General features: G+C 40.9%; 1 protein-coding gene across 2 annotated transcripts in view; it reads left to right on the top strand.

Annotated features, from left to right (window-relative positions):
- The window catches only part of uba7 (ubiquitin-like modifier activating enzyme 7), a 135,327-nt gene that overhangs the window by 29,915 nt on the left and 78,652 nt on the right, over positions 1–26,760 (top strand). For both annotated transcript variants that reach the window (XM_080424409.1, XM_080424408.1), the window contains exons 12-16: positions 5,497–5,652; positions 10,325–10,490; positions 15,930–16,126; positions 16,605–16,669; positions 24,925–25,120. In XM_080424409.1, coding sequence (XP_080280535.1) covers positions 5,497–5,652; positions 10,325–10,490; positions 15,930–16,126; positions 16,605–16,669; positions 24,925–25,120 — 780 coding nt within the window. The remainder of the gene's footprint in view (positions 1–5,496; positions 5,653–10,324; positions 10,491–15,929; positions 16,127–16,604; positions 16,670–24,924; positions 25,121–26,760) is intronic.

Here is a 26,760-nt window from a genome sequence, read left to right as displayed (position 1 = left end):
AGGCTTATCGTCTGTAGCTACACAGCATTTAAATGAATCGTCCCTGGGTGGGCTTGAACCACCATCCTCTCGGTTAACAGCCGAGCGCGCTAACCAATTGCGCCACAGAGACAGATAGCAAGTGATTTTAAAAAGAAAAAATTCTGGTTTGGTACAGTCTAGTCTAAAAATAGGTTTAGGTTTGCTATAAGAAAATATTTTGAAAACACACCTGCATAAGAACTTGTAATAGGAACTCAGGTGGGACTCGAACCCAAACCTTTATGCTCTCCAATTGGTGTAATCTAACCCTACGTTCTGTGAGTGCAGGATTATCGTCTGTAGCTGCACAGAATTCAAATGAATCGTCCCTGGGTGGGCTTGAACCACCATCCTCTCGGTTAACAGCCGAGCGCGCTAACCAATTGCGCCACAGAGACTGATAGCAAGTGATTTTAAAAAGAAAAAATTCTGGTTTGGTACAGTCTAGTCTAAAAATAGGTTTAGGTTTGCTATAAGAAAATATTTTGAAAACACACCTGCATACGAACTTGTAATAGCAACTGTGGTGGGACTCGAACACAAACCTTTAAAGCTCTCCAACTTGTGTAATGTAACCCTACGTTCTTTGAGTGCAGGCTTATCGTCTGTAGCTGCACAGAATTTAAATGAATCGTCCCTGGGTGGGCTTGAACCACCATCCTCTCGGTTAACAGCCGAGCGCGCTAACCAATTGCGCCACAGAGACTGATAGCGAGTGATTTTTAAAAGAAAAAATTCTGGTTTGGTACAGTCTAGTCTAAAAATAGGTTTAGGTTTGCTATAAGAAAATATTTTGAAAACACACCTGCATACAAACTTGTAATAGCAACTCTGGTGGGACTCGAACCCAAACCTTTAAAGCTCTCCAACTTGTGTAATCTAACCCAACGTTCTGTGAGTGCAGGCTTATCGTCTGTAGCTGCAAAGAATTTTAATGAATGGTCCCTGGGTGGGCTTGAACCACCATCCTCTCGGTTAACAGCTGAGCGCGCTAACCAATTGCGCCACAGAGACTGATAGCAAGTGATTTTAAAAAGAAAAAATTCTGGTTTGGTACAGTCTAGTCTAAAAATAGGTTTAGGTTTGCTATAAGAAAATATTTTGAAAACACACCTGCATACGAACTTGTAATAGCAACTCTGGTGGGACTCGAACCCAAACCTTTAAAGCTCTCCAATTGGTGTACCCTACGTTCTGTGAGTGCAGGCTTATCGTCTGTAGCTACACAGCATTTAAATGAATCGTCCCTGGGTGGGCTTGAACCACCATCCTCTCGGTTAACAGCCGAGCGCGCTAACCAATTGCGCCACAGAGACTGCTAGCAAGTGATTTTAAAAAGAAAAAATTCTGGTTTGGTACAGTCTAGTCTAAAAATAGGTTTAGGTTTGCTATAAGAAAATATTTTGAAAACACACCTGCATACGAACTTGTAATAGCAACTCTGGTGGGACTCGAACCCAAACCTTTAATGCTCTCCAATTGGTTTAATCTAACCCTACGTTCTGTGAGTGCAGGCTTATCGTCTGTAGCTACAGAGCATTTAGATGAATCGTCCCTGGGTGGGCTTGAACCACCATCCTCTCGGTTAACAGCCGAGCGCGCTAACCAATTGCGCCACAGAGACTGATAGCAAGTGATTTTAAAAAGAAAAAATTCTGGTTTGGTACAGTCCGGTCTAAAAATAGGTTTAGGTTTGCTATAAGAAAATATTTTGAAAACACACATGCATACGAACTTGTAATAGCAACTCTGGTGGGACTCGAACGCAAACCTTTAGTGCTCTCCAATTGGTGTAATCTAACCCTACGTTCTGTGAGTGCAAGCTTATCGTCTGTAGTTACAGAGCATTTAGATGAATCGTCCCTGGGTGGGCTTGAACCACCATCCTCTCGGTTAACAGCCGAGCGCGCTAACCAATTGCACCACAGAGACTGATAGCGAGTGATTTTAAAAAGAAAAAATTCTGGTTTGGTAAAGTCCGGTCTAAAAATAGGTTTAGGTTTGCTATAAGAAAATATTTTGAAAAAACACCTGCATAAGAACTTGTAATAGCAACTCTGGTGGGACTCGAACCCAAACCTTTAAAGCTCTCCAATTGGTGTAATCTAACCCTACGTTCTGTGAGTGCAGGCTTATCGTCTGTAGCTACAGCATTTAAATGAATCGTCCCTGGGTGGGCTTGAACCACCATCCTCTCGGTTAACAGCCGAGCGCGCTAACCAATTGCGCCACAGAGATTGATAGCAAGTGATTTTAAAAAGAAAAAATTCTGGTTTGGTACAGTCTAGTCTAAAAATAGGTTTAGGTTTGCTATAAGAAAATATTTTGAAAACACACCTGCATACGAACTTGTAATAGCAACTCTGGTGGGACTCGAACCCAAACCTTTAAAGCTCTCCAATTGGTTTAATCTAACGCTACGTTCTGTGAGTGCAGGCTTATCGTCTGTAGCTGCACAGAATTTAAATGAAACGTCCCTGGGTGGGCTTGAACCACCATCCTCTCGGTTAACAGCCGAGCGCGCTAACCAATTGCGCCACAGAGACTGATAGCAAGTGATTTTAAAAAGAAAAAATTCTGTTTTGGTACAGTCTAGTCTAAAAATAGGTTTAGGTTTGCTATAAGAAAATATTTTGAAAACACACCTGCATAAGAACTTGTAATAGGAACTCAGGTGGGACTCGAACCCAAACCTTTATGCTCTCCAATTGGTGTAATCTAACCCTACGTTCTGTGAGTGCAGGATTATCGTCTGTAGCTGCACAGAATTCAAATGAATCGTCCCTGGGTGGGCTTGAACCACCATCCTCTCGGTTAACAGCCGAGCGCGCTAACCAATTGCGCCACAGAGACTGATAGCAAGTGATTTTAAAAAGAAAAAATTCTGGTTTGGTACAGTCTAGTCTAAAAATAGGTTTAGGTTTGCTATAAGAAAATATTTTGAAAACACACCTGCATACGAACTTGTAATAGCAACTGTGGTGGGACTCGAACACAAACCTTTAAAGCTCTCCAACTTGTGTAATGTAACCCTACGTTCTTTGAGTGCAGGCTTATCGTCTGTAGCTGCACAGAATTTAAATGAATCGTCCCTGGGTGGGCTTGAACCACCATCCTCTCGGTTAACAGCCGAGCGCGCTAACCAATTGCGCCACAGAGACTGATAGCGAGTGATTTTTAAAAGAAAAAATTCTGGTTTGGTACAGTCTAGTCTAAAAATAGGTTTAGGTTTGCTATAAGAAAATATTATGAAAACACACCTGCATACAAACTTGTAATAGCAACTCTGGTGGGACTCGAACCCAAACCTTTAAAGCTCTCCAACTTGTGTAATCTAACCCTACGTTCTGTGAGTGCAGGCTTATCGTCTGTAGCTGCAAAGAATTTTAATGAATCGTCCCTGGGTGGGCTTGAACCACCATCCTCTCGGTTAACAGCCGAGCGCGCTAACCAATTGCGCCACAGAGACTGATAGCAAGTGATTTTAAAAAGAAAAAATTCTGGTTTGGTACAGTCTAGTCTAAAAATAGGTTTAGGTTTGCTATAAGAAAATATTTTGAAAACACACCTGCATACGAACTTGTAATAGCAACTCTGGTGGGACTCGAACCCAAACCTTTAATGCTCTCCAATTGGTGTACCCTACGTTCTGTGAGTGCAGGCTTATCGTCTGTAGCTACACAGCATTTAAATGAATCGTCCCTGGGTGGGCTTGAACCACCATCCTCTCGGTTAACAGCCGAGCGCGCTAACCAATTGCGCCACAGAGACTGCTAGCAAGTGATTTTAAAAAGAAAAAATTCTGGTTTGGTACAGTCTAGTCTAAAAATAGGTTTAGGTTTGCTATAAGAAAATATTTTGAAAACACACCTGCATACGAACTTGTAATAGCAACTCTGGTGGGACTCGAACCCAAACCTTTAATGCTCTCCAATTGGTTTAATCTAACCCTACGTTCTGTGAGTGCAGGCTTATCGTCTGTAGCTACAGAGCATTTAGATGAATCGTCCCTGGGTGGGCTTGAACCACCATCCTCTCGGTTAACAGCCGAGCGCGCTAACCAATTGCGCCACAGAGACTGATAGCTAGTGATTTTAAAAAGAAAAAATTCTGGTATGGTACAGTCCGGTCTAAAAATAGGTTTAGGTTTGCTATAAGAAAATATTTTGAAAACACACATGCATACGAACTTGTAATAGCAACTCTGGTGGGACTCGAACGCAAACCTTTAGTGCTCTCCAATTGGTGTAATCTAACCCTACGTTCTGTGAGTGCAAGCTTATCGTCTGTAGTTACAGAGCATTTAGATGAATCGTCCCTGGGTGGGCTTGAACCACCATCCTCTCGGTTAACAGCCGAGCGCGCTAACCAATTGCGCCACAGAGACTGATAGCGAGTGATTTTAAAAAGAAAAAATTCTGGTTTGGTAAAGTCCGGTCTAAAAATAGGTTTAGGTTTGCTATAAGAAAATATTTTGAAAAAACACCTGCATAAGAACTTGTAATAGCAACTCTGGTGGGACTCGAACCCAAACCTTTAAAGCTCTCCAATTGGTGTAATCTAACCCTACGTTCTGTGAGTGCAGGCTTATCGTCTGTAGCTACAGCATTTAAATGAATCGTCCCTGGGAGGGCTTGAACCACCATCCTCTCGGTTAACAGCCGAGCGCGCTAACCAATTGCGCCACAGAGATTGATAGCAAGTGATTTTAAAAAGAAAAAATTCTGGTTTGGTACAGTCTAGTCTAAAAATAGGTTTAGGTTCGCTATAAGAAAATATTTTGAAAACACACCTGCATACGAACTTGTAATAGCAACTCTGGTGGGACTCGAACCCAAACCTTTAAAGCTCTCCAATTGGTTTAATCTAACGCTACGTTCTGTGAGTGCAGGCTTATCGTCTGTAGCTGCACAGAATTTAAATGAAACGTCCCTGGGTGGGCTTGAACCACCATCCTCTCGGTTAACAGCCGAGCGCGCTAACCAATTGCGCCACAGAGACTGATAGCAAGTGATTTTAAAAAGAAAAAATTCTGTTTTGGTACAGTCCAGTCTAAAAATAGGTTTAGGTTTGCTATAAGAAAATATTTTGAAAAAACACCTGCATACAAACTTGTAATAGCAACTCTGGTGGGACTCAAACCCAAACCTTTGAAGTTCTCTAACTTGTTTAATCTAGCCCTACGTTCTGTGAGTGCAGGCTTCTCGTCTGTAGCTATACAGTATTATTGCAACACAGAGTCCCAAGATGTAATTGGGTGGAGCTTTGATTTAATAAATCTAATTGACGTATATGCTTGATACTTTCATAGGCCAAAGGCAGAGATTACCAGGCACTGCTGGGAGTTGAACCCAGGATTTCCTGTTTACCAGACAGGCACATTAACCAACTAAGTTACTGTGCCAATATTTATGACATAAGTGTAATATGGCCGCCACGAGACCATTAAATGTTTTATGCTTGTCATCCCATCAGGTTGGAGCTGGTGCTATTGGTTGTGAGATTCTGAAGAACTTTGCATGCATTGGCCTCGGTGCTGGTGAAGGAGGACGTGTCATCGTCACCGACATGGACTCCATAGAAAGATCCAACTTAAACCGCCAGTTCCTGTTCCGGTCTCAGGACATCGGGGTGAGAGTTGTGCAATTATTAGGTCCTTTTTACACCAGTACCTGGTATAATTGACAATCAATTTACCACTTAATCTGAGGGCAATTTGGGCATTTATTTATTTTAAAACATTCCTTTTTCTTAAAATAGCGAAAATAGCAGATCTACAAGCTCGCAACGCATTTGCAATAATAATACAATTAAAAACAATAATTTAAGGTAGGGTAAGTGATAGTAACAGGAGTCTCCCTGTCTCTCCAGCTAAACAGAAAATACATTTTCAGGTAGATGTCATCAGTCCCAATTTCACTTGTTTAATCTGTATCCTGTCTGAGTTCTCTATCCTGATTGGATAAAATTGGTATCCTGACCTGAAAATGCATTTTCTGTTTAATAAAGGGCTGGAGAGACCTGTAGACTCCTGTTACTGAAGAAACACTCTATAGCAATACTAATGAGTATCAGAATGTACAGCTATTTAACCGTTAACTTACTTTAACCAAAGAAAATCACTTAGCCTACCTTTAAATCTTGTTTGAAATGACCAAACCTGCCTACTGATGATGTCACTGGTAGATATCAAGGGTACGTTCGAAAATACAGCACTGAGCGCACTGGCCAATACAAACTAATAGGCGAGTGTGCTCCGGTGCGCAATTTCCGAACGCACCCCAAGTGTCACAGAGTGAGTTGACCGAAATAGTTGATAGCTTATAATGAGTGAGACGTGAGGACCAATTATTGAAGATAGGTTGAAAATGGGTGCTCCTTCAAGCATTCCTTTGTCAATCTAACAAGAACACAACACTTTGATGGCAAGACTTTTCCTCTGACTGGAAACTCTTTTACAGTATATTGACATATAGATTTAGGTTTAGGTTTGGCTTTGTTTAGGCTTTCCTGCGTGACCCGATGACGTGGACAGGTCAAAGGCAGTGGTGGAAAGTAACTAAGTACATTTACTTAAGTACTGTACTTAAGTACAATGTTGAGGTCTTTGTACTTTATACTTGAGTATTTCCAATTTTCAGTACTTTTACATCTACTCCACTACATCTCAGAGGCAAATATTATACTTTTACTCCACTACAATTATTTGAAAACTTAAGTTACTAGTTACTTTTCAGATATAAATTATGATATTATAAAACATACATTAACCACTTTAGCCCTATTTTATACATAGGCTATTTGAAAATAGCAGATCTACAAGCTCACAAACGCGTTGTGAGCTTGTATATCTGCTATTTTCAAATATTTTAGCACTTTTACTTTTGGTACTTTAAGTACATTTTGATTCTTTTGCACTTTTACTCAAGTACATTTTGAATACTATAGACTTTTACTTGTAACAGGGTATTTCTATATTGCAGTATTGGTACTTTTACTTCAGTAAATAATTTGAGTACTTTTTCCACCACTGGTCAAAGGTCATCGCTGCTGGTGCTGACGTATTCTGCTGAGCTCAGATTACATTTGGTCAGCATCTACGTACAGAATGTTTGTGTCATGTCTTCTGTGTCAACATACTGTAGCAGAACTGTGTTTCCAACCTTCTGTCAACCATCTTATGTCAGTCAACTGACACTGACACTGTGCAACTTAAAGTAGTGGTTCTCAAAGTGGGTCTGGGGGACCCCCATCGGTTCTAGGGGTCCCAAGCAAAATTAGTTGTAACGCTTGCTATGCATCCCATGTCTAAAATGGATTATGTATTATAAGTACACTTATATAACACCATATGATTGTTCTTATATTGCATACACATTATGAAATATCTTATAATGACTTATTCACCTGTTTCCTAGGCTGTGTGTTTTCCACTTCCTGTCGATTTGATCCAATGAAATCCAATGAAACTGGTCAGATGACCAATGATATCCAATGAAATCGACAGGAAGTGGAAAACACACAGCCTAGGAAACAAGTATTATTATACTTTAAAAAAAAAATACTGGTCACTCACTGACTTTTTCTTTTGGCCAGGATCATAGTGTATTATAATTTTCATAGTTGTAATACATTATGATGATTTTATAATGCATTTATATTCTAATATAGTATGATTATAAGTCACTATAAGTGGTCATTGTGTACTTTAATTAAATTAAAAATATTTTTTTGGCTAAAGCACTATATTGTGATAGAGATCATGGGCACTGCACTCCCTCGGGTTGTCTGCGACGCGTGTGTGGAATTTGAAGTTGGTGGGTCGAACGGTTCTCGACATATATGGATTACATTTCTTGTTTTTAAAAGAAAAAAATGTCTGGTTTGGTACTGTCCAGTCTGGAAAAAAAGGGTTAGGTTTGTTATAAGGAAATATTTTTAAAACACTTCTCGGTGAGAAGACTGGCGGTCTTCTCACCACGTCTCGGCGACCCTCCTCCCTCACGGGGGGAGCCGCCACCAGCAACCCGTTGCTTTACGACCTCAGATCAGACGAGACGACCCGCTGAATTTAAGCATATTACTAAGCGGAGGAAAAGAAACTAACAACATCTGCAGGCAGAGTGTCGCTAGCATGTGCTAGCGACACTCAAACCCACAACTGTTCAACATGCCTATAAGTCCAATGCGCTATCCATTGCAACACAGAGCCATAAAGCTAAATTCATAACTGTGAACCACTCTAGCTGTTTTGACTAAAATAATATTTTACTCTGCATTGAAATACAAAGAGGAAAATAAGATTGTTGCTGTCAGGCAGAAACCTTGTATCTCCATAATTTCATTTTTTTTTAATGCTTTTTAATTAATTAATGCCATGTTTTATACCTCATCATATGACTGTGCAAAAGTTGCAAAAATAGCCAATACGCAAGCTGTGAGCTTGCGTATTGGCTATTTTTGCAACTTTTGAGCTTGTAGATCGGCAATCTTTTTAACATTTTGAACGATTTGATAATGTAATGCCCAAAATAGGGATGCCAGGTTGAAAGTGGTTAAGTTTGTTTGTGGGTTTTACAAATATTTTATCAACTACTTTGCACTGCCGATCCCACCGATGTGGTGGAGTCATAGTGTCTGTGTCCCTTTTGTGCCCATATATGGAAATATCTGTATCTGTCATTCTGTCTATCTACCTGTGTCCCTTTTATGCCCATATATTGAGATCCCTGATGTCATTATTATGCCCATACCATGTATGCCCATATATGGGCATTTACTTGGATCTCTGCAGTTCTGGAAAACCGCATTATCCGAATGACTCGCCATGCTGGCACCGCACTCCCTCGAGTCCTTGCCGGTCCTGAAGTCGGTCGGTCCCATTATCATATGTCAGTGGTTCTCAAACTTTTCAGACTGCGGCCCCCCAAAATAATCATATTTTAACTGAGGACCCCCCCCCCACCCTGACAAGCACTTGGAATTGTAGGAGTCGACGTATTACATTTAGTTTGACTCGGTTCCACAGATAAATATTGTGAAAATAGCCGATCTACAAGCTTAGAGTAGATTGGCTATTTTCAAATAGTTTGCCTCTTTCTTTAATATTTGACAATTTGGCCAATGTTTTTACAGTACTATTTTGTTGATTATTTTGAACGCTGTAAAGGTCAAAAGTAATCAATGTGCAGCTACCCTGTATACACTGTATGTTGGTTTGTTCACTGTTGAGTGAGAAAACAATGTTGCACATTAAGCAAATCATCTGGGGACCCCCCAAAATCATATGGGGACCCCCCTGGGAGTCCCGACCCACAGTTTGAGAGCCACTGACGGCCGGCCCTCCCAGTAGCCAATTTGAATATAGGGTGAAAAGTATTACCAAGAGCTTGTGACTAAACAATAACTCCATTGGATCCATTGGAACACATGTTCTTTGTTTCCATTTCCTGAAAAGTAACCGCTTTGGACATACAAGGTTTCCACTGGACAGCTACGTTATGTAACAACATGGCCTTGAGCCACACTAACTATAGCTGGTCAGCAGTAAATGTGTGGCACAAAAAAAGACCATACATAATATTTTCCATAGGATTTCTGCTGACTGCGTGCCAGTTCATAGTCAAATCCAGATGTCTCCATATGGGAACAGCACATTACTGTTTATAATGAAACGTTGATCAAATGAAACGCAGAATTCGCCGTCTGCTGCCTAAAATACTAGAATTTCCATAAATCTATGTCATTAATCATCCTTGCTCAACTCCCAAATTACCACAATTGCATGATTACGATTTCCCCCGCTTTTTCATACAGAATTACCTAGTCACACTTCCTGTTTGCTGATGCCTGATTTGATTTCTGATTCTGATTATACCTTACGTAAAATGTGTATCACATCTCTCATCTTCATCTTTACATGTGTGTACTTGGGCCTGTAAGTATAGGTCTGTGAGTGTTTCTTGTGCACACATAGATACATGCATCTATGAACACTTGGTTTATGCTTGTGTTCATACACATATCTCTCTCGTCTTGTATGTATTGCTTTGTTTTTCTTGCTCGCATGTATTGCTTTGTTTTGTTTGTTTCTGAACTTGTACAGCACTTTGGTCGACTACGGTTGTTATTAAATGTGCAATGTAAATAAAGTTAGATTTTGATTTGATTTAATCTGCCGAAATTAGCTGATCTACAAGATCAGACTGTGTCGCGGATGTGACGTGTTCTAAGCTTGTACATCTGCTATTTTGGTGTCAGCCTGTCGTTCTATGGTGCCTAAGCATTAATCCTCCCTCAACAGCGACAGAAATCAGAGGTTGCAGCCCAGGCAGTGCGCACCATGAACCCCCAGATGAACATAGAGGCTCATCAGAACCGCCTGGACCAGGAAAGTGAGAAGGTCTATGGACACCACTTCTTCATGGGTCTGGATGGCGTGGTGGCAGCCCTGGATAACATAGAAGCCAGTGAGTAACCTAGCTGGGGACTGAAATCACAGTGACACGTGGGGACAGCAATTACGGTGACACATGGAGCCTGCACTGACAGAACTGCACTCACAGAACCCTAACACTAACATTAAACCCAACACTAATAGATCCCTTGAGAGCGCAGGCTGGCTGCAAAAGAAGTCACAGCACACACGTGTGAAAATGCATTCCATTCAACTTTCAGCTGCAGTTTTCCTCCCAGCAGTGGTGGAAAGTAACTAAGTACATTTACTTAAGTGATTGATTGATTGATTGATGTAGTTTATTTAGTAAGACATGAGAATAGTACATGACAGCACATAACAGTACATGGAAGTACAAATTCACAATACAAGGTCTACTAAACTGGAACTCTCATTAAGCACGCAGCCTGTTTAAGATGAGAATCCCATGCACACAAATCATGATGACATATAAGAGGCAGACAGATATACACACTACTATACAGAATGTCATACAATCAGCTTTCAGGTTACTGGTATGAAGAGAGAAAAAAATATATATATATATATATATATACAAAAGAGGAAAATGAAGGAGGGGGGGGGGGGGTAGGGGGGGGTAGGTTAAGACTTAGACAGGGGCCATTGTACTTAAGTACAATTTTGAGGTATTTGTACTTTACTTGAGCATTTCCAATTTCCAATTATTTTACTTCTACTCCACTACATCTCAGAGGCAAATATCTTACTTTTACTCCACTACAATTATCAGAAAAGTTTAGTTACTAGTTACTTTTCTGATAGGCCTATAAATGATGATGTTATGAAACATACATTAACCACTTTAGCCCTATTTTATACCTAGGCTATTTGAAAATAGCCGATCTACAAGCTCACAACGTGTCGCATTGCGACGCGTTGTGATCTTGTAGATCTGCTATTTTCAAACATTTTAGTACTTTTACTTTTGGTACTTTAAGTACATTTTGATGCCAATACTTTTGTATCTTTACAGGGTCCCCACGGTCATGAAATTCCTGGAAATATTTTGAAATTGAAAAAAAAATAATCCAGTACTGGAAAAGTTTGGGAATTGATCAAAGGTCCTGGAATTTATCAAGGGTCCTGGAAAAATATTTGGCTATGCATTATTTTTGGCTATTGATTTTGTTAATGCAAAACATTTTCATAAACATGTATAACATTACACGAAATATGTAACATAAGTAGTTTTTCGCCGAACGGGCTGTGTGATGGCATATATTATTTAAATAAAATAAGTCATACGGATGCCATAATGAGTCTTCCAGTGAGCTATGCCCTAATTTTGCACGAAATTTTGAATGAAATTGTACTATTCTATATTCTATGCTTTATTTTTGCTACACTGCCTATCTTTGGGCATTCTACATAGGAGTAAGAGACACATTATTGCGCTGAATGATTGTTATATAGGCCTGGAAATTGGGCTAAATATTCTGGAAAAGTTTTGGAAAAGTTTTGGAAATTCATTGCTAAAAATGTGTGGGGACCCTGTCTTTACTCAAGTGAATTTTTTATTCTGGACTATTACTTGTAACAGAGTATTTTTTCTATATTGCAGTATTGATACTCTTACTTAAGTAAAGAGTTTCAGTACTTTTTCCACCTCTGCCTCCCAGTGCGGAGGAAGAAGGCTTGTTTACTATGATCTCTCCCTCTTCAAATATATACTCTTTCTGTTGTGTGTAAGCGATGATAGAGATTCTCAAACCAGTTGTCCTCAAAACCCCGCCTCCAGTCGCTGTGATTAGCCCTGAGACGCAGAGAGATAGCGCTCCACGGCACACGATGCAATAGACTGCTCGCCCAGTGGGCACTCACTCTCCCAGCGTCTCGCTCGGGAGTGCCTCACCAGCCTCACAAACAGGACGTTGAATGAACCGAAACGAGCGCTTCTAAAAAGAACATGTTTGGGATAACGCATAAAGGGCACGTGTGTGTGCAGTCTCAATGTTTGTAAACAAGTAACTGGTGTATTCTAACCCTATGTTCTGTGAGTGCAGCAACAAAGTACATTACTTGAGTGCTGTACTTGAGTAAATGTTTAAGTATCAGTACTTTACTTGAGTATTGTTTTGTTGTGTGTGGATACTATGACTTTCATTCCACTACATTTCAAAGACAAGTATTGTACTTCAAGTTCTGACTACAGTACATGAACCAATTAAGCCCAGTTTCAATACTAAAAATAGCAGCTCTACAAGCTCACAGGCAGACTCCTGGTCTGCAGCTACCACACCTTAGAAAAACTTTGAATGTCCAAATCATAGATATGATGAACTCTTCACTGGAAAATAAAGAGCAGGTCATGTCATTTCAATGACATTTTATTGCAAATAAAAAGAAAATGACAGTGTAGTAACATCACCTTTTTGTATGTATAAAATGTATAAAACATAGGCTACTATGGCTATATATAAAACATCACAACATACTTCAGCCAAGTTGTGGGTAGAAGGGCTTTTGCTCAACAGTGGGATAAAATGAATAGCCTATTAAACATAAAATTACCTGGGCCAGGCACTTCAAAAGAGCCTCCAAACATCAATCATTAGCCTATGTATGCAAATTAGCCATGCAGCCTGGTTAGAATGTCAACAAACAGCACACTTTCTCACCATTCTCAAAGAGAGACAGAGTCAAGGAGATATACCGTATTTATATTTGTAAAAAATAAAACAAGGGACACAAGATAAGAGATGAAAATATGGAAATACTATTTAAATTATGAATGATATTACAAACCCTAATCTAAGCACAAATTAAAACAAACAGAACATAAATATGATGATAATAATAATAATAGTAATGATAATCAACAATCACAACCTTTAAACAATGACTTAAAGACGTAGAGACATGACATTTTTGCTCATTTTATTTAGAAGTTTCAGTCTGAAACGGCCTCGCAACCAATCAGAGGGTTCCATCCCTTCAGGCTATGGCACGGTGGAATTTCACTCACAGCACCTGAGAGCTAGTGTTTGTAGCATGTAGCCTGCAGAGAGAGAGAGAGAGAGAGAGAGAGACAGCCACTGTGCAGAATGTTTGTTACCAAGTTGCTTATTTCTAACCTATAATGATTTCAGATACATAGTTTAGTGTGCTGATTAAGTTTAAAATGAGTAATACACCGCCTGGAGTGGACGTCATCTTGAATGAGATTCAACACGGAGTAGCTCTGTAATTAAAATCAGGTGTGTTTGGAGGAATGTGCAACTATGGGAATCATGCAGGTGAATGAAATCAAGATTCAATTATATTCATACAGGTCATATAGGTCATACATGTCATAACACAGCACGTTTTCGTAGTAATTAAGTAATTAAGATTGGCCTTTTAGGGACTTTTGATATAGAAATACACAAATGGATATATTTTTTCAATTTATTTGGCATCTATTGTTAGGCATGTCCACAACTCATTCACTGCCACAATTATTGCTGGCCGCGTTTGCCCACTGCCAGAGATTTTTCATTGAAAAAAAAAAGTACTCAGGAGCCGAGATACAGAATTTTGAAGTTTTAAGTTAACAAGGAAGTGGATGGGAGTCTAGATCTTTGAAAAATCATATCTCCTTGGTCTTTGGGTCAAATTTGAAGAAAAATTATAATACTAATTTTAAAAGAAAATACGTTTTTTACGTCAGTGGCAGTAGAATCAGAATCAGTTTTATTGTCACATCACAGGTTTACAAGGTAAAAAAAGTGGGTGAAATTATTTTTTGTACATCGTTCCCATCGCAACGTTAGTTTCCATAGAAAGAAGAGGGGGGGGGGGGAGAAGAAGAGGGTGGGGGGCAGGTGGGAAGGAGATCAAAACAAGAGAGCAACAGAAGGCCAGACAAGTTATCTACATATTTACAAATTACCTGAGATAATAAAAAAAAACTAAAAAAAACTAAACTAAGGTGCCTGAGCATAGCAGCAATGTATTGTATACTGTATACTTATACTGTGCATGATAGACAATGGACGTTAAGGTGCTTAGAGGAAAAGGAGCACAATAAAAAAAGACCCAAAAAAAGTCAGTGCGTTATACAAGGGATTAAGGTGCAAAAGGTCAGTGCGTGTCCACCTAGAGTGGACTGACCCTAGTATAATCCGCATGTAGCTCCATGAGGGAGTGCAACAAAAAGTCATTTGTACCTGGTGTAGTCCACAGGTGTGTCCGAGGGGGGGGCTAAAGTCCAAGTCATTGTCCCTGGTATAATCCACCGGTGTGTTCAGGAAGAGCCAGAGAAGTCTGCGCCGCCTGCTGTCAGGCTGCTGAACTCATCCAGGCTTATGCCCCATTCAGCATTCTGACAGCAGCTGGATTGAAACTACACCAAAACCTGGTGGTGGAACTCTTGATACTGCGGTAGAGCCCCTTGCCCGGTCGCGGTCGTTGTAGGGGGTTGAACAGTCTGTGACTTGGGTGGTGCTTGTCCTTGATGATGCGCTTGGCTTTGACCACGCACCGCTTTTTGTACAGTTCCTGGAGCGCTGGGAGCTCGATTCCCATTATCCGCTCTGCCGATCGCACTACTCGTTGTAGGCTGACCTTTTCTCGGGCAGTGCAGTTCCCGTACCAGGCCGTGACACAGCCTGTTAGGATGCCTTCAACAGAACTGTTGTAGTACAGCCTGAGGATGCGACGTCCTACTCCGAGCTTCTTCAGGCGGCGGAGCCAGTACAGTCGCTGCTGAGCCTTTTTCCTCACGTGTGTGGAGTGCGTCTCCCATTTGAGGTCCTCCTCGATGTGTACTCCGAGGAACTTGAACTCGCTGACCCTTTCCACTGCAGCACCGTCGATGAGGATGGGCGCATGGTCTCTCCGCGGCCTCCTGAAGTCCACGATCAGTTCTTTGGTCTTGTCGACGTTAAGAGAGAGGTTGTTCTCGCGGCACCAGTGTGCCAGTGATTTGATCTCCTCTCTGTAGTCAGACTCGTCGTTGTTGACGATTCGGCCTATCACTGTCGTGTCGTCCGCGTACTTTATGATGGTGTTGGAGACATGTGTGGCTATGCAGTCATACGTGTACAGGGAGTAGAGGAGAGGGCTCAGCACGCATCCCTGGGGTGCTCCGGTGTTGAGGGTCAGGGGGTCGGATGTGATGCTGCCCATTCTCACCACCTGATGTCGGTTGGACAAGAAGTCCTGTATCCAGTCGCACATGCTTGGGTGTAGCCCTAGGTCTCTGAGCTTTTTGTCAAGTATTGCTGGGACAATGGTGTTGAATGCTGAGCTGTAGTCCACGAACAGCATACGTACATATTTGTCCTTCAGCAGCTTGTTGTCCATGTGCGAGAGGACGTTTACCAGTATTGGTAAACGGGAATAATTACGTCAATTACGTCAGTGGCAGTGAATGACCGGATATGCTCTTAAAGTGTGAAAATCATATTTTTCATTTCACTATGTCTTTAAATGTTGATGTCTTGTACAGGGGTGTACCTGGACGGCCGCTGTGTCCAGCACCAGAAGCCCATGTTGGAGGGAGGAACCCTTGGAGCCAAGGGCCACACCCTGGTGGTGGTGCCCCACCTGACCGAGTCCTATGGACCCGACAAGTCCGGTTCTGATGATGCAATCCCTCTGTGTACGCTTAAGAACTTCCCTCATCGCATTGAGCACACCCTGCAGGTCAGACATGGGATGGCATTTTAAATATGTAAATGCCAATTTATAACTGCTAAACTTACATTTGGTGATAAAGTAAATGCCGTTTTCTATATCATAAGCAGATGTGTTGTTTCTAGGTAGTTATTTAATCTAAAAGTAAAAAGTATTGTGGTGCTGAAGTCATGTTTACGGTCAATGATGCATTGATTGGAATTTGATTTGGTGTCAGGCTTGTCAGCTCGGGAGACAAAACAGTACGATAGAAATTAATGCAGGAAATATACAGTATTAAAAAAACAATATTTTGTTTTTATATTATATTATCACTCTTAGGGTGTTAACATTTACTTGTAAGGATTTAAGTTAACACTCAGGATTTTGCAGTGTACTGGATGCTTCTATCCAGACTACCTTATAAAGAAGGAATTATTCACATGTCACATGGTTGTATGTGATCTGTTTATTTCCAGACTAACTTTAAACTTTCTCATTCTTCTAGTGGGCCAGAGACCGGTTTGAGTGGCTCTTTAAGCAAACTCCAGAAAGTGTGAATCTGTACTTGAGGTAATCTGTATTTCATATAATTCAAAGCCTCTGTGAATTCCTTTTCCTTTTTGCTGTGCTTACACTCACACAGCATGCGTCTTTGCTTGATACTTCCAATAATATGCCTTCCTCCTCGCACACACAGCATTCCTCTTGCCCTGCAAAACGTAATGACGTGGTTAAGCTCATTCTTCTGCTACACAAATAGTCAAACAGTTGGCTTTTTAGCTGTAAACTTGAGGTAAAATGACCCACAAGACCTGTCTCTCTAGGAGGTTACACTAGCTAATGTGTCCTCCAGGACAGCTCTCTCGACCTGCTCTGTATGTGCAGTAGGTCTATGTACTGTAGGGGGTGCTATGGGGGGTCGGCGACCCCTTAGTTCTGGCGCTGGCTGGGGGGCTGGGAGCTCCACATGCACGCGCGAGCACGCACCGTCAGCTGCGATCTTAACACCTTAAAGTTTAAACAATAGCCTCTCAAGGTTCGCGCCGTCAGCGGCGAGCCGTTCTCAATAGCGTCTACCTGGCTGCTTTGCATAACATTAGGCTACTCGAAAAAAGCCATGGACTTGAATTGAATGTGTACATTCCTCTCTCTGCACTGCAGAGTGAGAAGGGGATCGCTTAGAAGAGGACCCAGTTCTCTGAGACAAGACAAAGACAAGTTGTCTGATTATTTAAGTACTTATGTGTGGGTGAGTCTATGTAAAGGGCTTTTTTATATAAAACTAAAAGGAAAATAAAATAATTAATTAATTGAAACAAAAATAAAAACAACAAATTAACAATGCAACTAAATAATAAGATATAATTACATATCTCTATATATATATATCTATAATTAAATGTCATGTTGAATACAGTATTTCAACTAGCACTGAGCTGATTGGCTATGTGCACATGCGTGCACGTGACGTCAGAAAATATAGCCCCCCTAGTTCAAAAATCCACAGCTCATCACTGACCAAGATCAGTAAAGTGTAGATAGTGCAGAAATACACAGTATGTATTCATCTCTCTCTCTCTCTCTCTCTCTCTCTCTCTCTCTCTCTCTCTCTCTCTCTCTCTCTCTCTCTCTCTCTCTCTCTCTCTCTCTCTCTCTCTCTCTCTTAGCAACATTCTTTGCTGTTGTATGTTCAATACATTGACTATGCATACTAAATGGAAAGACAGTTTTGGCTTCTGTTCTCTTTATTGAATTGGAAATGATTGTTGTTTTTTCATCTTTATCTTTTAATATAGACACCCCAGTGAGGTTTAAAAAGACAATAAAAAGATAACTACAGACAGAGCAATGACCTGATTACAATGGAACTAGATGTTGGTGGCATTTGTGTTGTTTCCAAGCCCTACACTGTAAAATCCTGTGTTAAAGTAACTATGAGTGTGTTATTGTATCCTCAGTGTTTTTGAGAGTGATTACGGGTCCATTTGGTTCCATTTGCACACTCTCAGTCAAACTAACATTGAGCCCAAGCCCTACACTGTGAAAGTCTCAGTGTTATTGCAACTCTGAGAGTGTCATTGTACCCTCAGTGTCGTTATAACCAAATGGACCCTTATCCCCCCCCCCCCAACACCCCATATCCCCCACCCCTCACATACTGCCATAATACCCCTCCACCATACCACCATCAGTTACGCAAGCAGGTGCACAACTAATGACTGGGGAAAAGGTGTTCCAAGCTTTTTCACGTTTGCTTGTAGCGAGCCCACTCAGTTTCACCCAGTATACCTGCCTTTTCTAGTTTTAAATACTTTTGGTGGACACATCAACCTGGTACGAGTTGGGAGTGAGAACGGCACTTCCAGTGGGCAAGAATTCTGGGAGCATTGAAAAGCACAAGCTATTTACAATGTACACAATGTAGACGCTCTTATTCAGAGCGGTTTATAAGCACATGTTTCTGTTTGAATTTAGTTGCAAGTTTTTAGTTTTTTTACTTATTGTCCTTGTGTGAGACCAGTTGCTGTGCCAGCAGTGCCACACACTCACAGAAGGGCCTCTTTGCCCGCTTGCTTCCAATAATATGCCTTCCTCCTCGCTCACACAGCATTCCTCTTGCCCTGCAAAACGTAATGAAGTGGTTAAGCTCATTCTTCTGTTACACAAATATAGTGAAACTTACTGTCGGATTTTTTGCTGTAAACTCGAGGTAAAACGACCCTCAAGACCTGTCTCTCTAGGAGGTTATACTCGCTAATGTGTCCTCCAGAACAGCTCTCTCTCTCTCTCTCTCTCTCTCTCTCTCTCTCTCTCTCTCTCTCTCTCTCTCTCTCTCTCTCTCTCTCTCTCTCTCTCTCTCTCTCTCTCTCTCTCTCTCTCTCTCTGTGTGTCTCGTTCTCTTTCCCCCCGCCCCCTCTCTTGCTCTCTCTCTCTCACGTATGGAAATGCAACAGTTCACATGCAAGCGTTGGTGGTATAGTGGTGAGCATAGCTGCCTTCCAAGCAGTTGACCCGGGTTCGATTCCCGGCCAACGCATGTTCTTCTTTAGGAGTACTTTAAACATACTGCATAGCCCTAATAAAGCCCTGTGTAATATTGCAACTTTGCAATCAAATAATAGTAGGTAAGAAACTAATTTGTCGTTTCCAAGCTCTAAACTGTAAAATCCTTAGTGTCATTGTACCCTCTGTGTTATTGTAATCAAATGGACCCTTATGGGCCCATTTGGTTCCATTTGTTCACTCTCAGTTAAACTAACATTGAGGGTTTTACCAGTGTCTGTGCTTTTACCCTCGGAGCCCAGCTAATCCAACCCTGTTGTGAGAAGACAGACGTTGGTGGCTCATAAACACTCTTGTTGTCTTGTTGAGGTTTGATGTAATCCCCCTACATTGTAAAAAGGTAAAACTGCTTACTTGTGAGTTTCGGGAAGTGATAACAGCTCAGTTAGTTTTTTCCATCCAGACCACCATTCAGCCTTTCTGTCCAAGACGTCTGACCTTGCTATACAGATGTGTAAGAGTAAGAACTTCATGATGCTTTGTTAAGTTTCCCCCTTCCCCCCATCTTGCTCAAAATACTTTTTGGAATGCTTCTTCATAAAGTATTCATGGAAAACCCTTCTAGGCACTTCGTTTTGTGTGGTTGAAGCACGTAGCAAAGTCTGGTGAAAAGATTTAATGACAATACTATAGTAAGGTCCTTTGTTGTTTTAACCACATGAATACTGTAGTCCCTATTTTGGGCATGTCATCATAGGCACAACGTTTTTGATTTCTTTTTCAAAAATAGCAGATCTACAAGCTCACAATGCATTGCGATGTGACACTTTGTGAGCTTGTAGAATGCCTATTTTCAAATAGCCGACGTATAAAATACAGCTTGAGAGGTTAAGGTTAGATGTTCTGCTGTTCTCCGAGCTCCGTCTCCATCACAGATTCAGATTTGCATTTATTTATAATAAATGCCTGGGACCCAAACTAGTGAAAATAGCCGATCTACAAGCTCACAGAGCTTGTGAGCTGGTGAGATTTAGTTTTTCATGGAATTTTTTATTTTTATTGGAAAATGTATGAAATTCTGTCGAAAATTTGGGATTAGGTAAAAGGGATATTTATGAGTCGTGACCCAAAAAAATTGGTCGGCGACCCAAACATGGGTCCCGACTCAGTGTTTGGGTAAACACTGTTTTAGAGCATTCAGAATAAGCATTGGGACACTTTCTCTGGTGAGCAGGGGCAGAGTGGGTTTCCACAGCACAGCTGTTACTCCATTACTGCTGGAATCTACAACAAGCCCTGCTGGAACAATAAGAGTCAATCCCTTCATTGAGGAGGTCAGACCCAGGGATTGTACCCAATGCACAATGTTGTTTTATTTCAAGATGGTTTAAATTAACTCACCATCCAAAACCCATCATGATGGAACACTTAACAGCATTCCTCTTTTCTCATTATTTAGTTTTTATTGTTGTTTCAATTGTATTGGTGGTGTTGTTGTTTTTTTGTCTTACCTGCCCACCCACTTGATGAGAGTTGCGTACGTCTACCCACGTGATTTTGGGAAGGTCCCCAGATGACAGTGAAGTGACAATTTAAGTACTTTTAAGAATTTTTTAATACATCAACAAAAAAAAGAAAGAAAAGAAAAAGACCATTACTGCATCAAAAGTAATCAAACAAACAAACTATAGTATAAAAACTGGCCAAATTGTCAAATAATATAAAGAGGACAAAAAAGAAAAAGCCGATCTACAACGCGAGGTGTTGTGAGCTTGTAGATCTGCTATTTTCACAATATTTATCTGTGGAACCGAGTCAAACAAAATGTAATGCCTCAACTCCTACATTCCAAGTGCTTGTCAGGGTGGGGGGGTCCCCAGTTCAAATATGATTATTTTGGGGGGTCACGGCCTGAAAAGGTTGAGAACCTTTGATCTATCCAACACGTTCTTGCACCCGTTACATCAAACGGGTGATGATTTGGGGCAAATCTGACCATGTGTCACATGTTTGGTGTGGCAGGACTCCTGCCTTAGACCCCCTGTCGCGTCGCAACACCTGGATCGGCATTCTACTCAAACAGCGTGTTTTGACACTGCCATTCATGGGCGTGCCTCGCGGGACTCAAGCCCGCTTCTGATGGCACACCTGCCTTTTTTTAAATGCTCTTAGCGGACGTGTCAACCTATTACGAGTTGGGAGTGAGGGCGTTGAAAAGCACACTCAATTTCCAATGTAGGCATCTTGCAGATGCCCTTGTCCAGAGCAACTTACAATGAATTTCTCGGTTTGAATTATTATCTTAAGTTCTTTACCTGTTATATTTGATATAGTTAGGGAATTTTAGCAATATGTGTGGACCATCTGTGAAAAAATGTACTACCAATAGCTTTCTTCACCAATGTGTTCTTATAGGTGTCTAGAATCACCTCTCAATTAATGTAAACCCAAATCCTCGTGGAAAATCCTGGAGAGCCAATCAAAGTTAAGGAGCCCAGAGGGCTTGGGTGAAAAATATTTAAGTCTAAAATGAACTTGTGAGGTGTCTAACTAGGGGTTTTCAGGGGTGCTGAATCCATTCCAACCATTATTTTTGAGTAAAAATGTCTCCCTGGCCATCTAATATTGGTATATTGGTTATTGTTAGTGTATAATCAGTGTATAATCAATGGTAGGGGATTGGGGTGTTGTTGAATTGATTCTATTCTGAAAAATAAAATAAGAAAATATTGCTAAACACTTGATAAGAGTGTACACGGGATACACTGTCTTTATGTGGGGAAGGAGCGGGAGTGTTGCATCCTGGCAAATATGTCTGGACGATTTTAAGGTACGGTAGTTTATCTACTTTTTGGCATTTATTTTCCTCTGCTGGCAAAACTTTTGATTACTGTGAATTTAGATGTCAATTTTCTCTAGCCTATTGCTTACATTGAACAACCAGTAGTTAAACAATCATGACACTTGTCTTTTAGTAGACAACATGGAAGAGGATTCTGTAGCTTGTGGCTTAAGGTGCTTCATCTGTGGTGGTCCTGAGACTGAGATTCAAAAGCTCTCAAAAGTCACCCAAAAAGGCTATGCACAGATTTTGTCTTATTCTGAGAGTGTGGATGATGCAGCATTAATCAGAAGACTTCATGAGGACTGGAAAAACTGAGATGACCCCAAACTAAGATACCATTTGGAATGCAAAACCGAGCTATACAGTCGTGCAAGAAGTATATCCACTGGATATCGTACGTTTTTTTTCCATTGTGATGAAAGTTGCCACTTGCAGATTTCAATCCTATTCTATGTTGTGAGTGACATCATCATTAATAAAAACTTTAAACATAATCTATTCTTTAGAGCAAGATGAGCAAGACCAACGGCCAGACAGGAAGAAAAGACGCAGGGCATTGTCTGGGTCAAGTAGTTCAAGTGCTAGTTGGCACACTTGATCTACCATAATACTTGCATCCTTTGCAATGAAGGTATCAATGTTGGCACATTGAAAAGAAACCCTGGTAAGTCTTTTGTATGTAAGATTCAAATGAATTTTGATAATTGTTTTTCTTGCTCCTCATTGTAGGCTTCCACTCAAAGTCAAATAATTTAATCATGCACATACTGTATGTGGCTACCTTTTATCCAGACAGAGCTTGGCAGTTGTATCGTGCACCTGATAATGTCTACCAGGACCGACTGAAAAGGAGTTTGATGCAGAGAGCAAAGCGACGAGGTGATGACTGGGGACTTGAAGTCGCTGGTCGCCTGTCTGGTATTATAGATTTGGTGGCAGAAGAGGGAGTATCATATCCGATGAAGAAGAGACTTTGAGAACCCTGTTACAAAGTCTGAGGTAACATTATATGGATACACAATACAGCTGTACAATACAACTCACATTTCTTATCCTTTATTAGTCCACCTCATTCCTGGACCCATATCAATCTTGCAGAATAAATTATTTTGAAGTCAAAAGTTTCACTATTAAAAATTATATTTCTTCCCTCAGGATAAGAAATGTGAGTTGTATTGTACAGCTGTATTGTGTATCCATATAATGTTACTTCAGACTTTGTAACAGGGTTCTCAAAGTCTCTTCTGCATCGAATATGATATACTGCCTCTTCTGCCACCAGGCGACCAGCGACTTCAAGTCCCCAGTCATCACCTCGTCGCTTTGCTCTCTGCATCAAACTCCTTTTCAGTCGGTCCTGGTAGACATTATCAGGTGCACGATACAACTGCCAAGCTCTGTCTGGATAAAAGGTAGCCACATACAGTATGTGCATGATTAAATTATTTGACTTTGAGTGGAAGCCTACAATGAGGAGCAAGAAAAACAATTATCAGAATTCATTTGAATCTTACATACAAAAGACTTACCAGGGTTTCTTTTCAATGTGCCAACATTGATACCTTCATTGCAAAGGATGCAATTATGGTAGATCAAGTGTGCCAGCTAGCACTTGAACTACTTGACCCAGACAATGCCCTGCGTCTTTTCTTCCTGTCTGGCCGTTGGTCTTGCTCATCTTGCTCTAAAGAATAGATTATGTTTAAAGTTTTTATTAAATTATGATGTCACTCACAACATAGAATAGGATTGAAATCTGCAAGTGGCAACTTTCATCACAATAAAAAAAAACGTACAATATCCAGTGGATATACTTCTTGCACGACTGTATAGCTCGGTTTTGCATTCCAAATGGTATCTTAGTTTGGGGTCATCTCAGTTTTTCCAGTCCTCATGAAGTCTTCTGATTAATGCTGCATCATCCACACTCTCAGAATAAGACAAAATCTGTGCATAGCCTTTTTGGGTGACTTTTGAGAGCTTTTGAATCTCAGTCTCAGGACCACCACAGATGAAGCACCTTAAGCCACAAGCTACAGAATCCTCTTCCATGTTGTCTACTAAAAGACAAGTGTCATGATTGTTTAACTAATGGTTGTTCAATGTAAGCAATAGGCTAGAGAAAATTGACATCTAAATTCACAGTAATCAAAAGTTTTGCCAGCAGAGGAAAATAAATGCCAAAAGGTAGATAAACTACCGTACCTTAAAATCGTCCAGACATATTTGCCAGGATGCAACACTCCCGCTCCTTCCCCACATAAAGACAGTGTATCCCGTGTACACTCTTATCAAGTGTTTAGCAATATTTTCTTATTTTATTTTTCAGAATAGAATCAATTCAACAACACCCCAATCCCCTACCATTGATTATACACTGATTATACACTAACAATAACCAATATACCAATATTAGATGGCCAGGGAGACATTTTTACTCAAAAATAATGGTTGGAATGGATTCAGCACCCCTGAAAACCACTAGTTAGACACCTCACAAGTTCATTTTAGACTTAAATATTTTTCACCCAAGCCCTCCGGGCTCCTTAACTTTGATTGGCTCTCCAGGATTTTCCACGAGGATTTGGGTTTACATTAATTGAGAGGTGATTCTAGACACCTATAAGAACACATTGGTGAAGAAAGCTATTGGTAGTAAATTTTTTCACAGATGGTCCACACATATTGCTAAAATTCCCTAACTAATAGTAAAGTGAGTTTATTGTAGTAGTGCTATATGTTTCGGGTACTACTAAAGAATGTGCTTTGGCCGGGAATCGAATCCGGGTCAACTGCTTGGAAGGCAGCTATGCTCACCACTATACCACCAACACTCATATGTCGTGCATGCAACACTGGGTCATTTTGGCCCAACTCGTTAAAAGTGCTACCTGAGAGTGAGAGTGTGTTGGTTGCAGCTTTTGTTTATCTACACTCTACAGAGTGCTAATGCTATGTGCTGTGCTGTGTTGTTCAGGAGCTCTGCAGGGTTCTTGGAGCGGACACTGAGCCTTGGAGAGGCTGAAGCCCTGGAGGTCCTGGAAGGGGTGTGGGGCAGCCTGAAGAGTCGCCCAGCCCGCTGGGAGGACTGCGTAGCGTGGGCCCGCCGCCAGTGGGAGACCCTCTACAACGACGACATCACACAACTGTTGCACTGTTTTCCTCCAGGACAGGTACCTTCACACTGATGAAAACAATTCATTCAATTTTATTTTAGTACTAAATCACAAGAAGTTGTCTCAAGACACTTTACATATAGAGCAGAGACCTGACATTGTCCCACCCTGAGCAAGCATTTATGCGATGGTGGCGACGAAAAACTCCCCTTAACTGGAAGAAACATTCCATATATTATCAAAGTATTCTGCGGCACCCCTGGACTTGCGTCACGGCACCCCACTTTGAGAAACCCTGATTAACACAACTGTGGTGGTTATAGATGGTCTCCCTGCTCCTCTATTGAGACATTTAGATCCTGTGGTCTCTGGTAGGACCACTACTGGTTGACAAGTGGTACTGCCTGAAGGTAAAAATTCTCCCATGAGCAAGCAAGTGTTCCATATTAGCTCACTCACGCAGGCCAGGCAACTCCGGTTTGAATCCCTGGTAGGACATGAAAGTTATGGATCGCAGCTTTAACCAATCCCTGCAAGTTGAATTTATGAGAAACACCAATGGAAAGACAGGGACCCTGTTTTGTCGGTAACTTCACCGCACTAAAGTCTTTATTACGAGATAATATATAACACGCCACAATATCATCATTATGCAGGTTTAAATGTGATTATTAGCCATTGATTGATATATTGGGTACGACAACACTAGTGTCACCCGTCACTCTGTAATGACTTTGGTTCCCATTTCAAAATGTGTTCATTGTGGTGTGTATATTAGTTTTCATAAGCTGGTGAGGCATGCAGACAGGGTGATGTCACAAGTTGTATGGTGTCACACCTGAGGGGACCAGGGAGGAAGGATTACTGACAACCCAAACAGAGCCCCGCTAACCCCGGTCCCAGGCCAGCGGCTGGGCCTGTCTAGCCTGGTGATGATATCCCTGCTAGATGACAGCTAATAGAAATTCCTCTGACTGATGAGACCCATTCCATTCCATTCATATCCTGTTTAAACCAACACTGTTAGTAAGGTTTGGATGAGTGAAATGAACTAGATTTGCTTCATGTCGGTCTACTTGGGAATAGATTTCTAATTATTTATGAGGGGTGGCTTAACAAACACTCGGGAATATAGAGCTATTTAACAAGTATTTTAACAAAAAAAATGTATTAAAAAAATCACTTATGGCACGGCACCTTTAACCACTTTATCTTACAGTACAGTACAGCTAACAGTGTCGCACGATAATAGGGAAAATAGCCAATTCTCTATTTTGCAAGCGTTGGTGGTATAGTGGTGCCTTCCAAGCAGACCGGGGTTTGATTCCAGGCCATTGCAAAATATGTATTAGTAGGCTTAGGCTACCTTAAACATGTAGCCAAGTCACATTTTATTATAGCCCAATATCACAAAACATGTCCCAAAGGGCTGTAGACAAAAACAAGCAGTAATAAAACAGTAACAAAAACAAGTACTGCAAATGCATACACATGCATACAAATCACACATAAAAACGATGGAGGCAATTTAAAATACAAACAATGAGCTAGAATCAAGAACTGTGTTACATTGCAACTTTGCAATCAAATTATGATAGGTAAAACACACATTTGTGTCATTTCCAAACCCTACACTGTAAAATCCTTAGCGTTATTGTAATGCTGTGTGTTATCGTAATTGTAACCATCTTCAAGCT

This window comes from Gymnoscopelus braueri, assembly GCF_963280865.1.
Source record: "Gymnoscopelus braueri genome assembly, chromosome: 3".
Lineage (NCBI taxonomy): Eukaryota > Metazoa > Chordata > Actinopteri > Myctophiformes > Myctophidae > Gymnoscopelus > Gymnoscopelus braueri.
The sequence above is the reverse complement of the archived record's forward strand: the minus strand, read 5'-3'. Positions and strand labels throughout refer to the sequence as shown.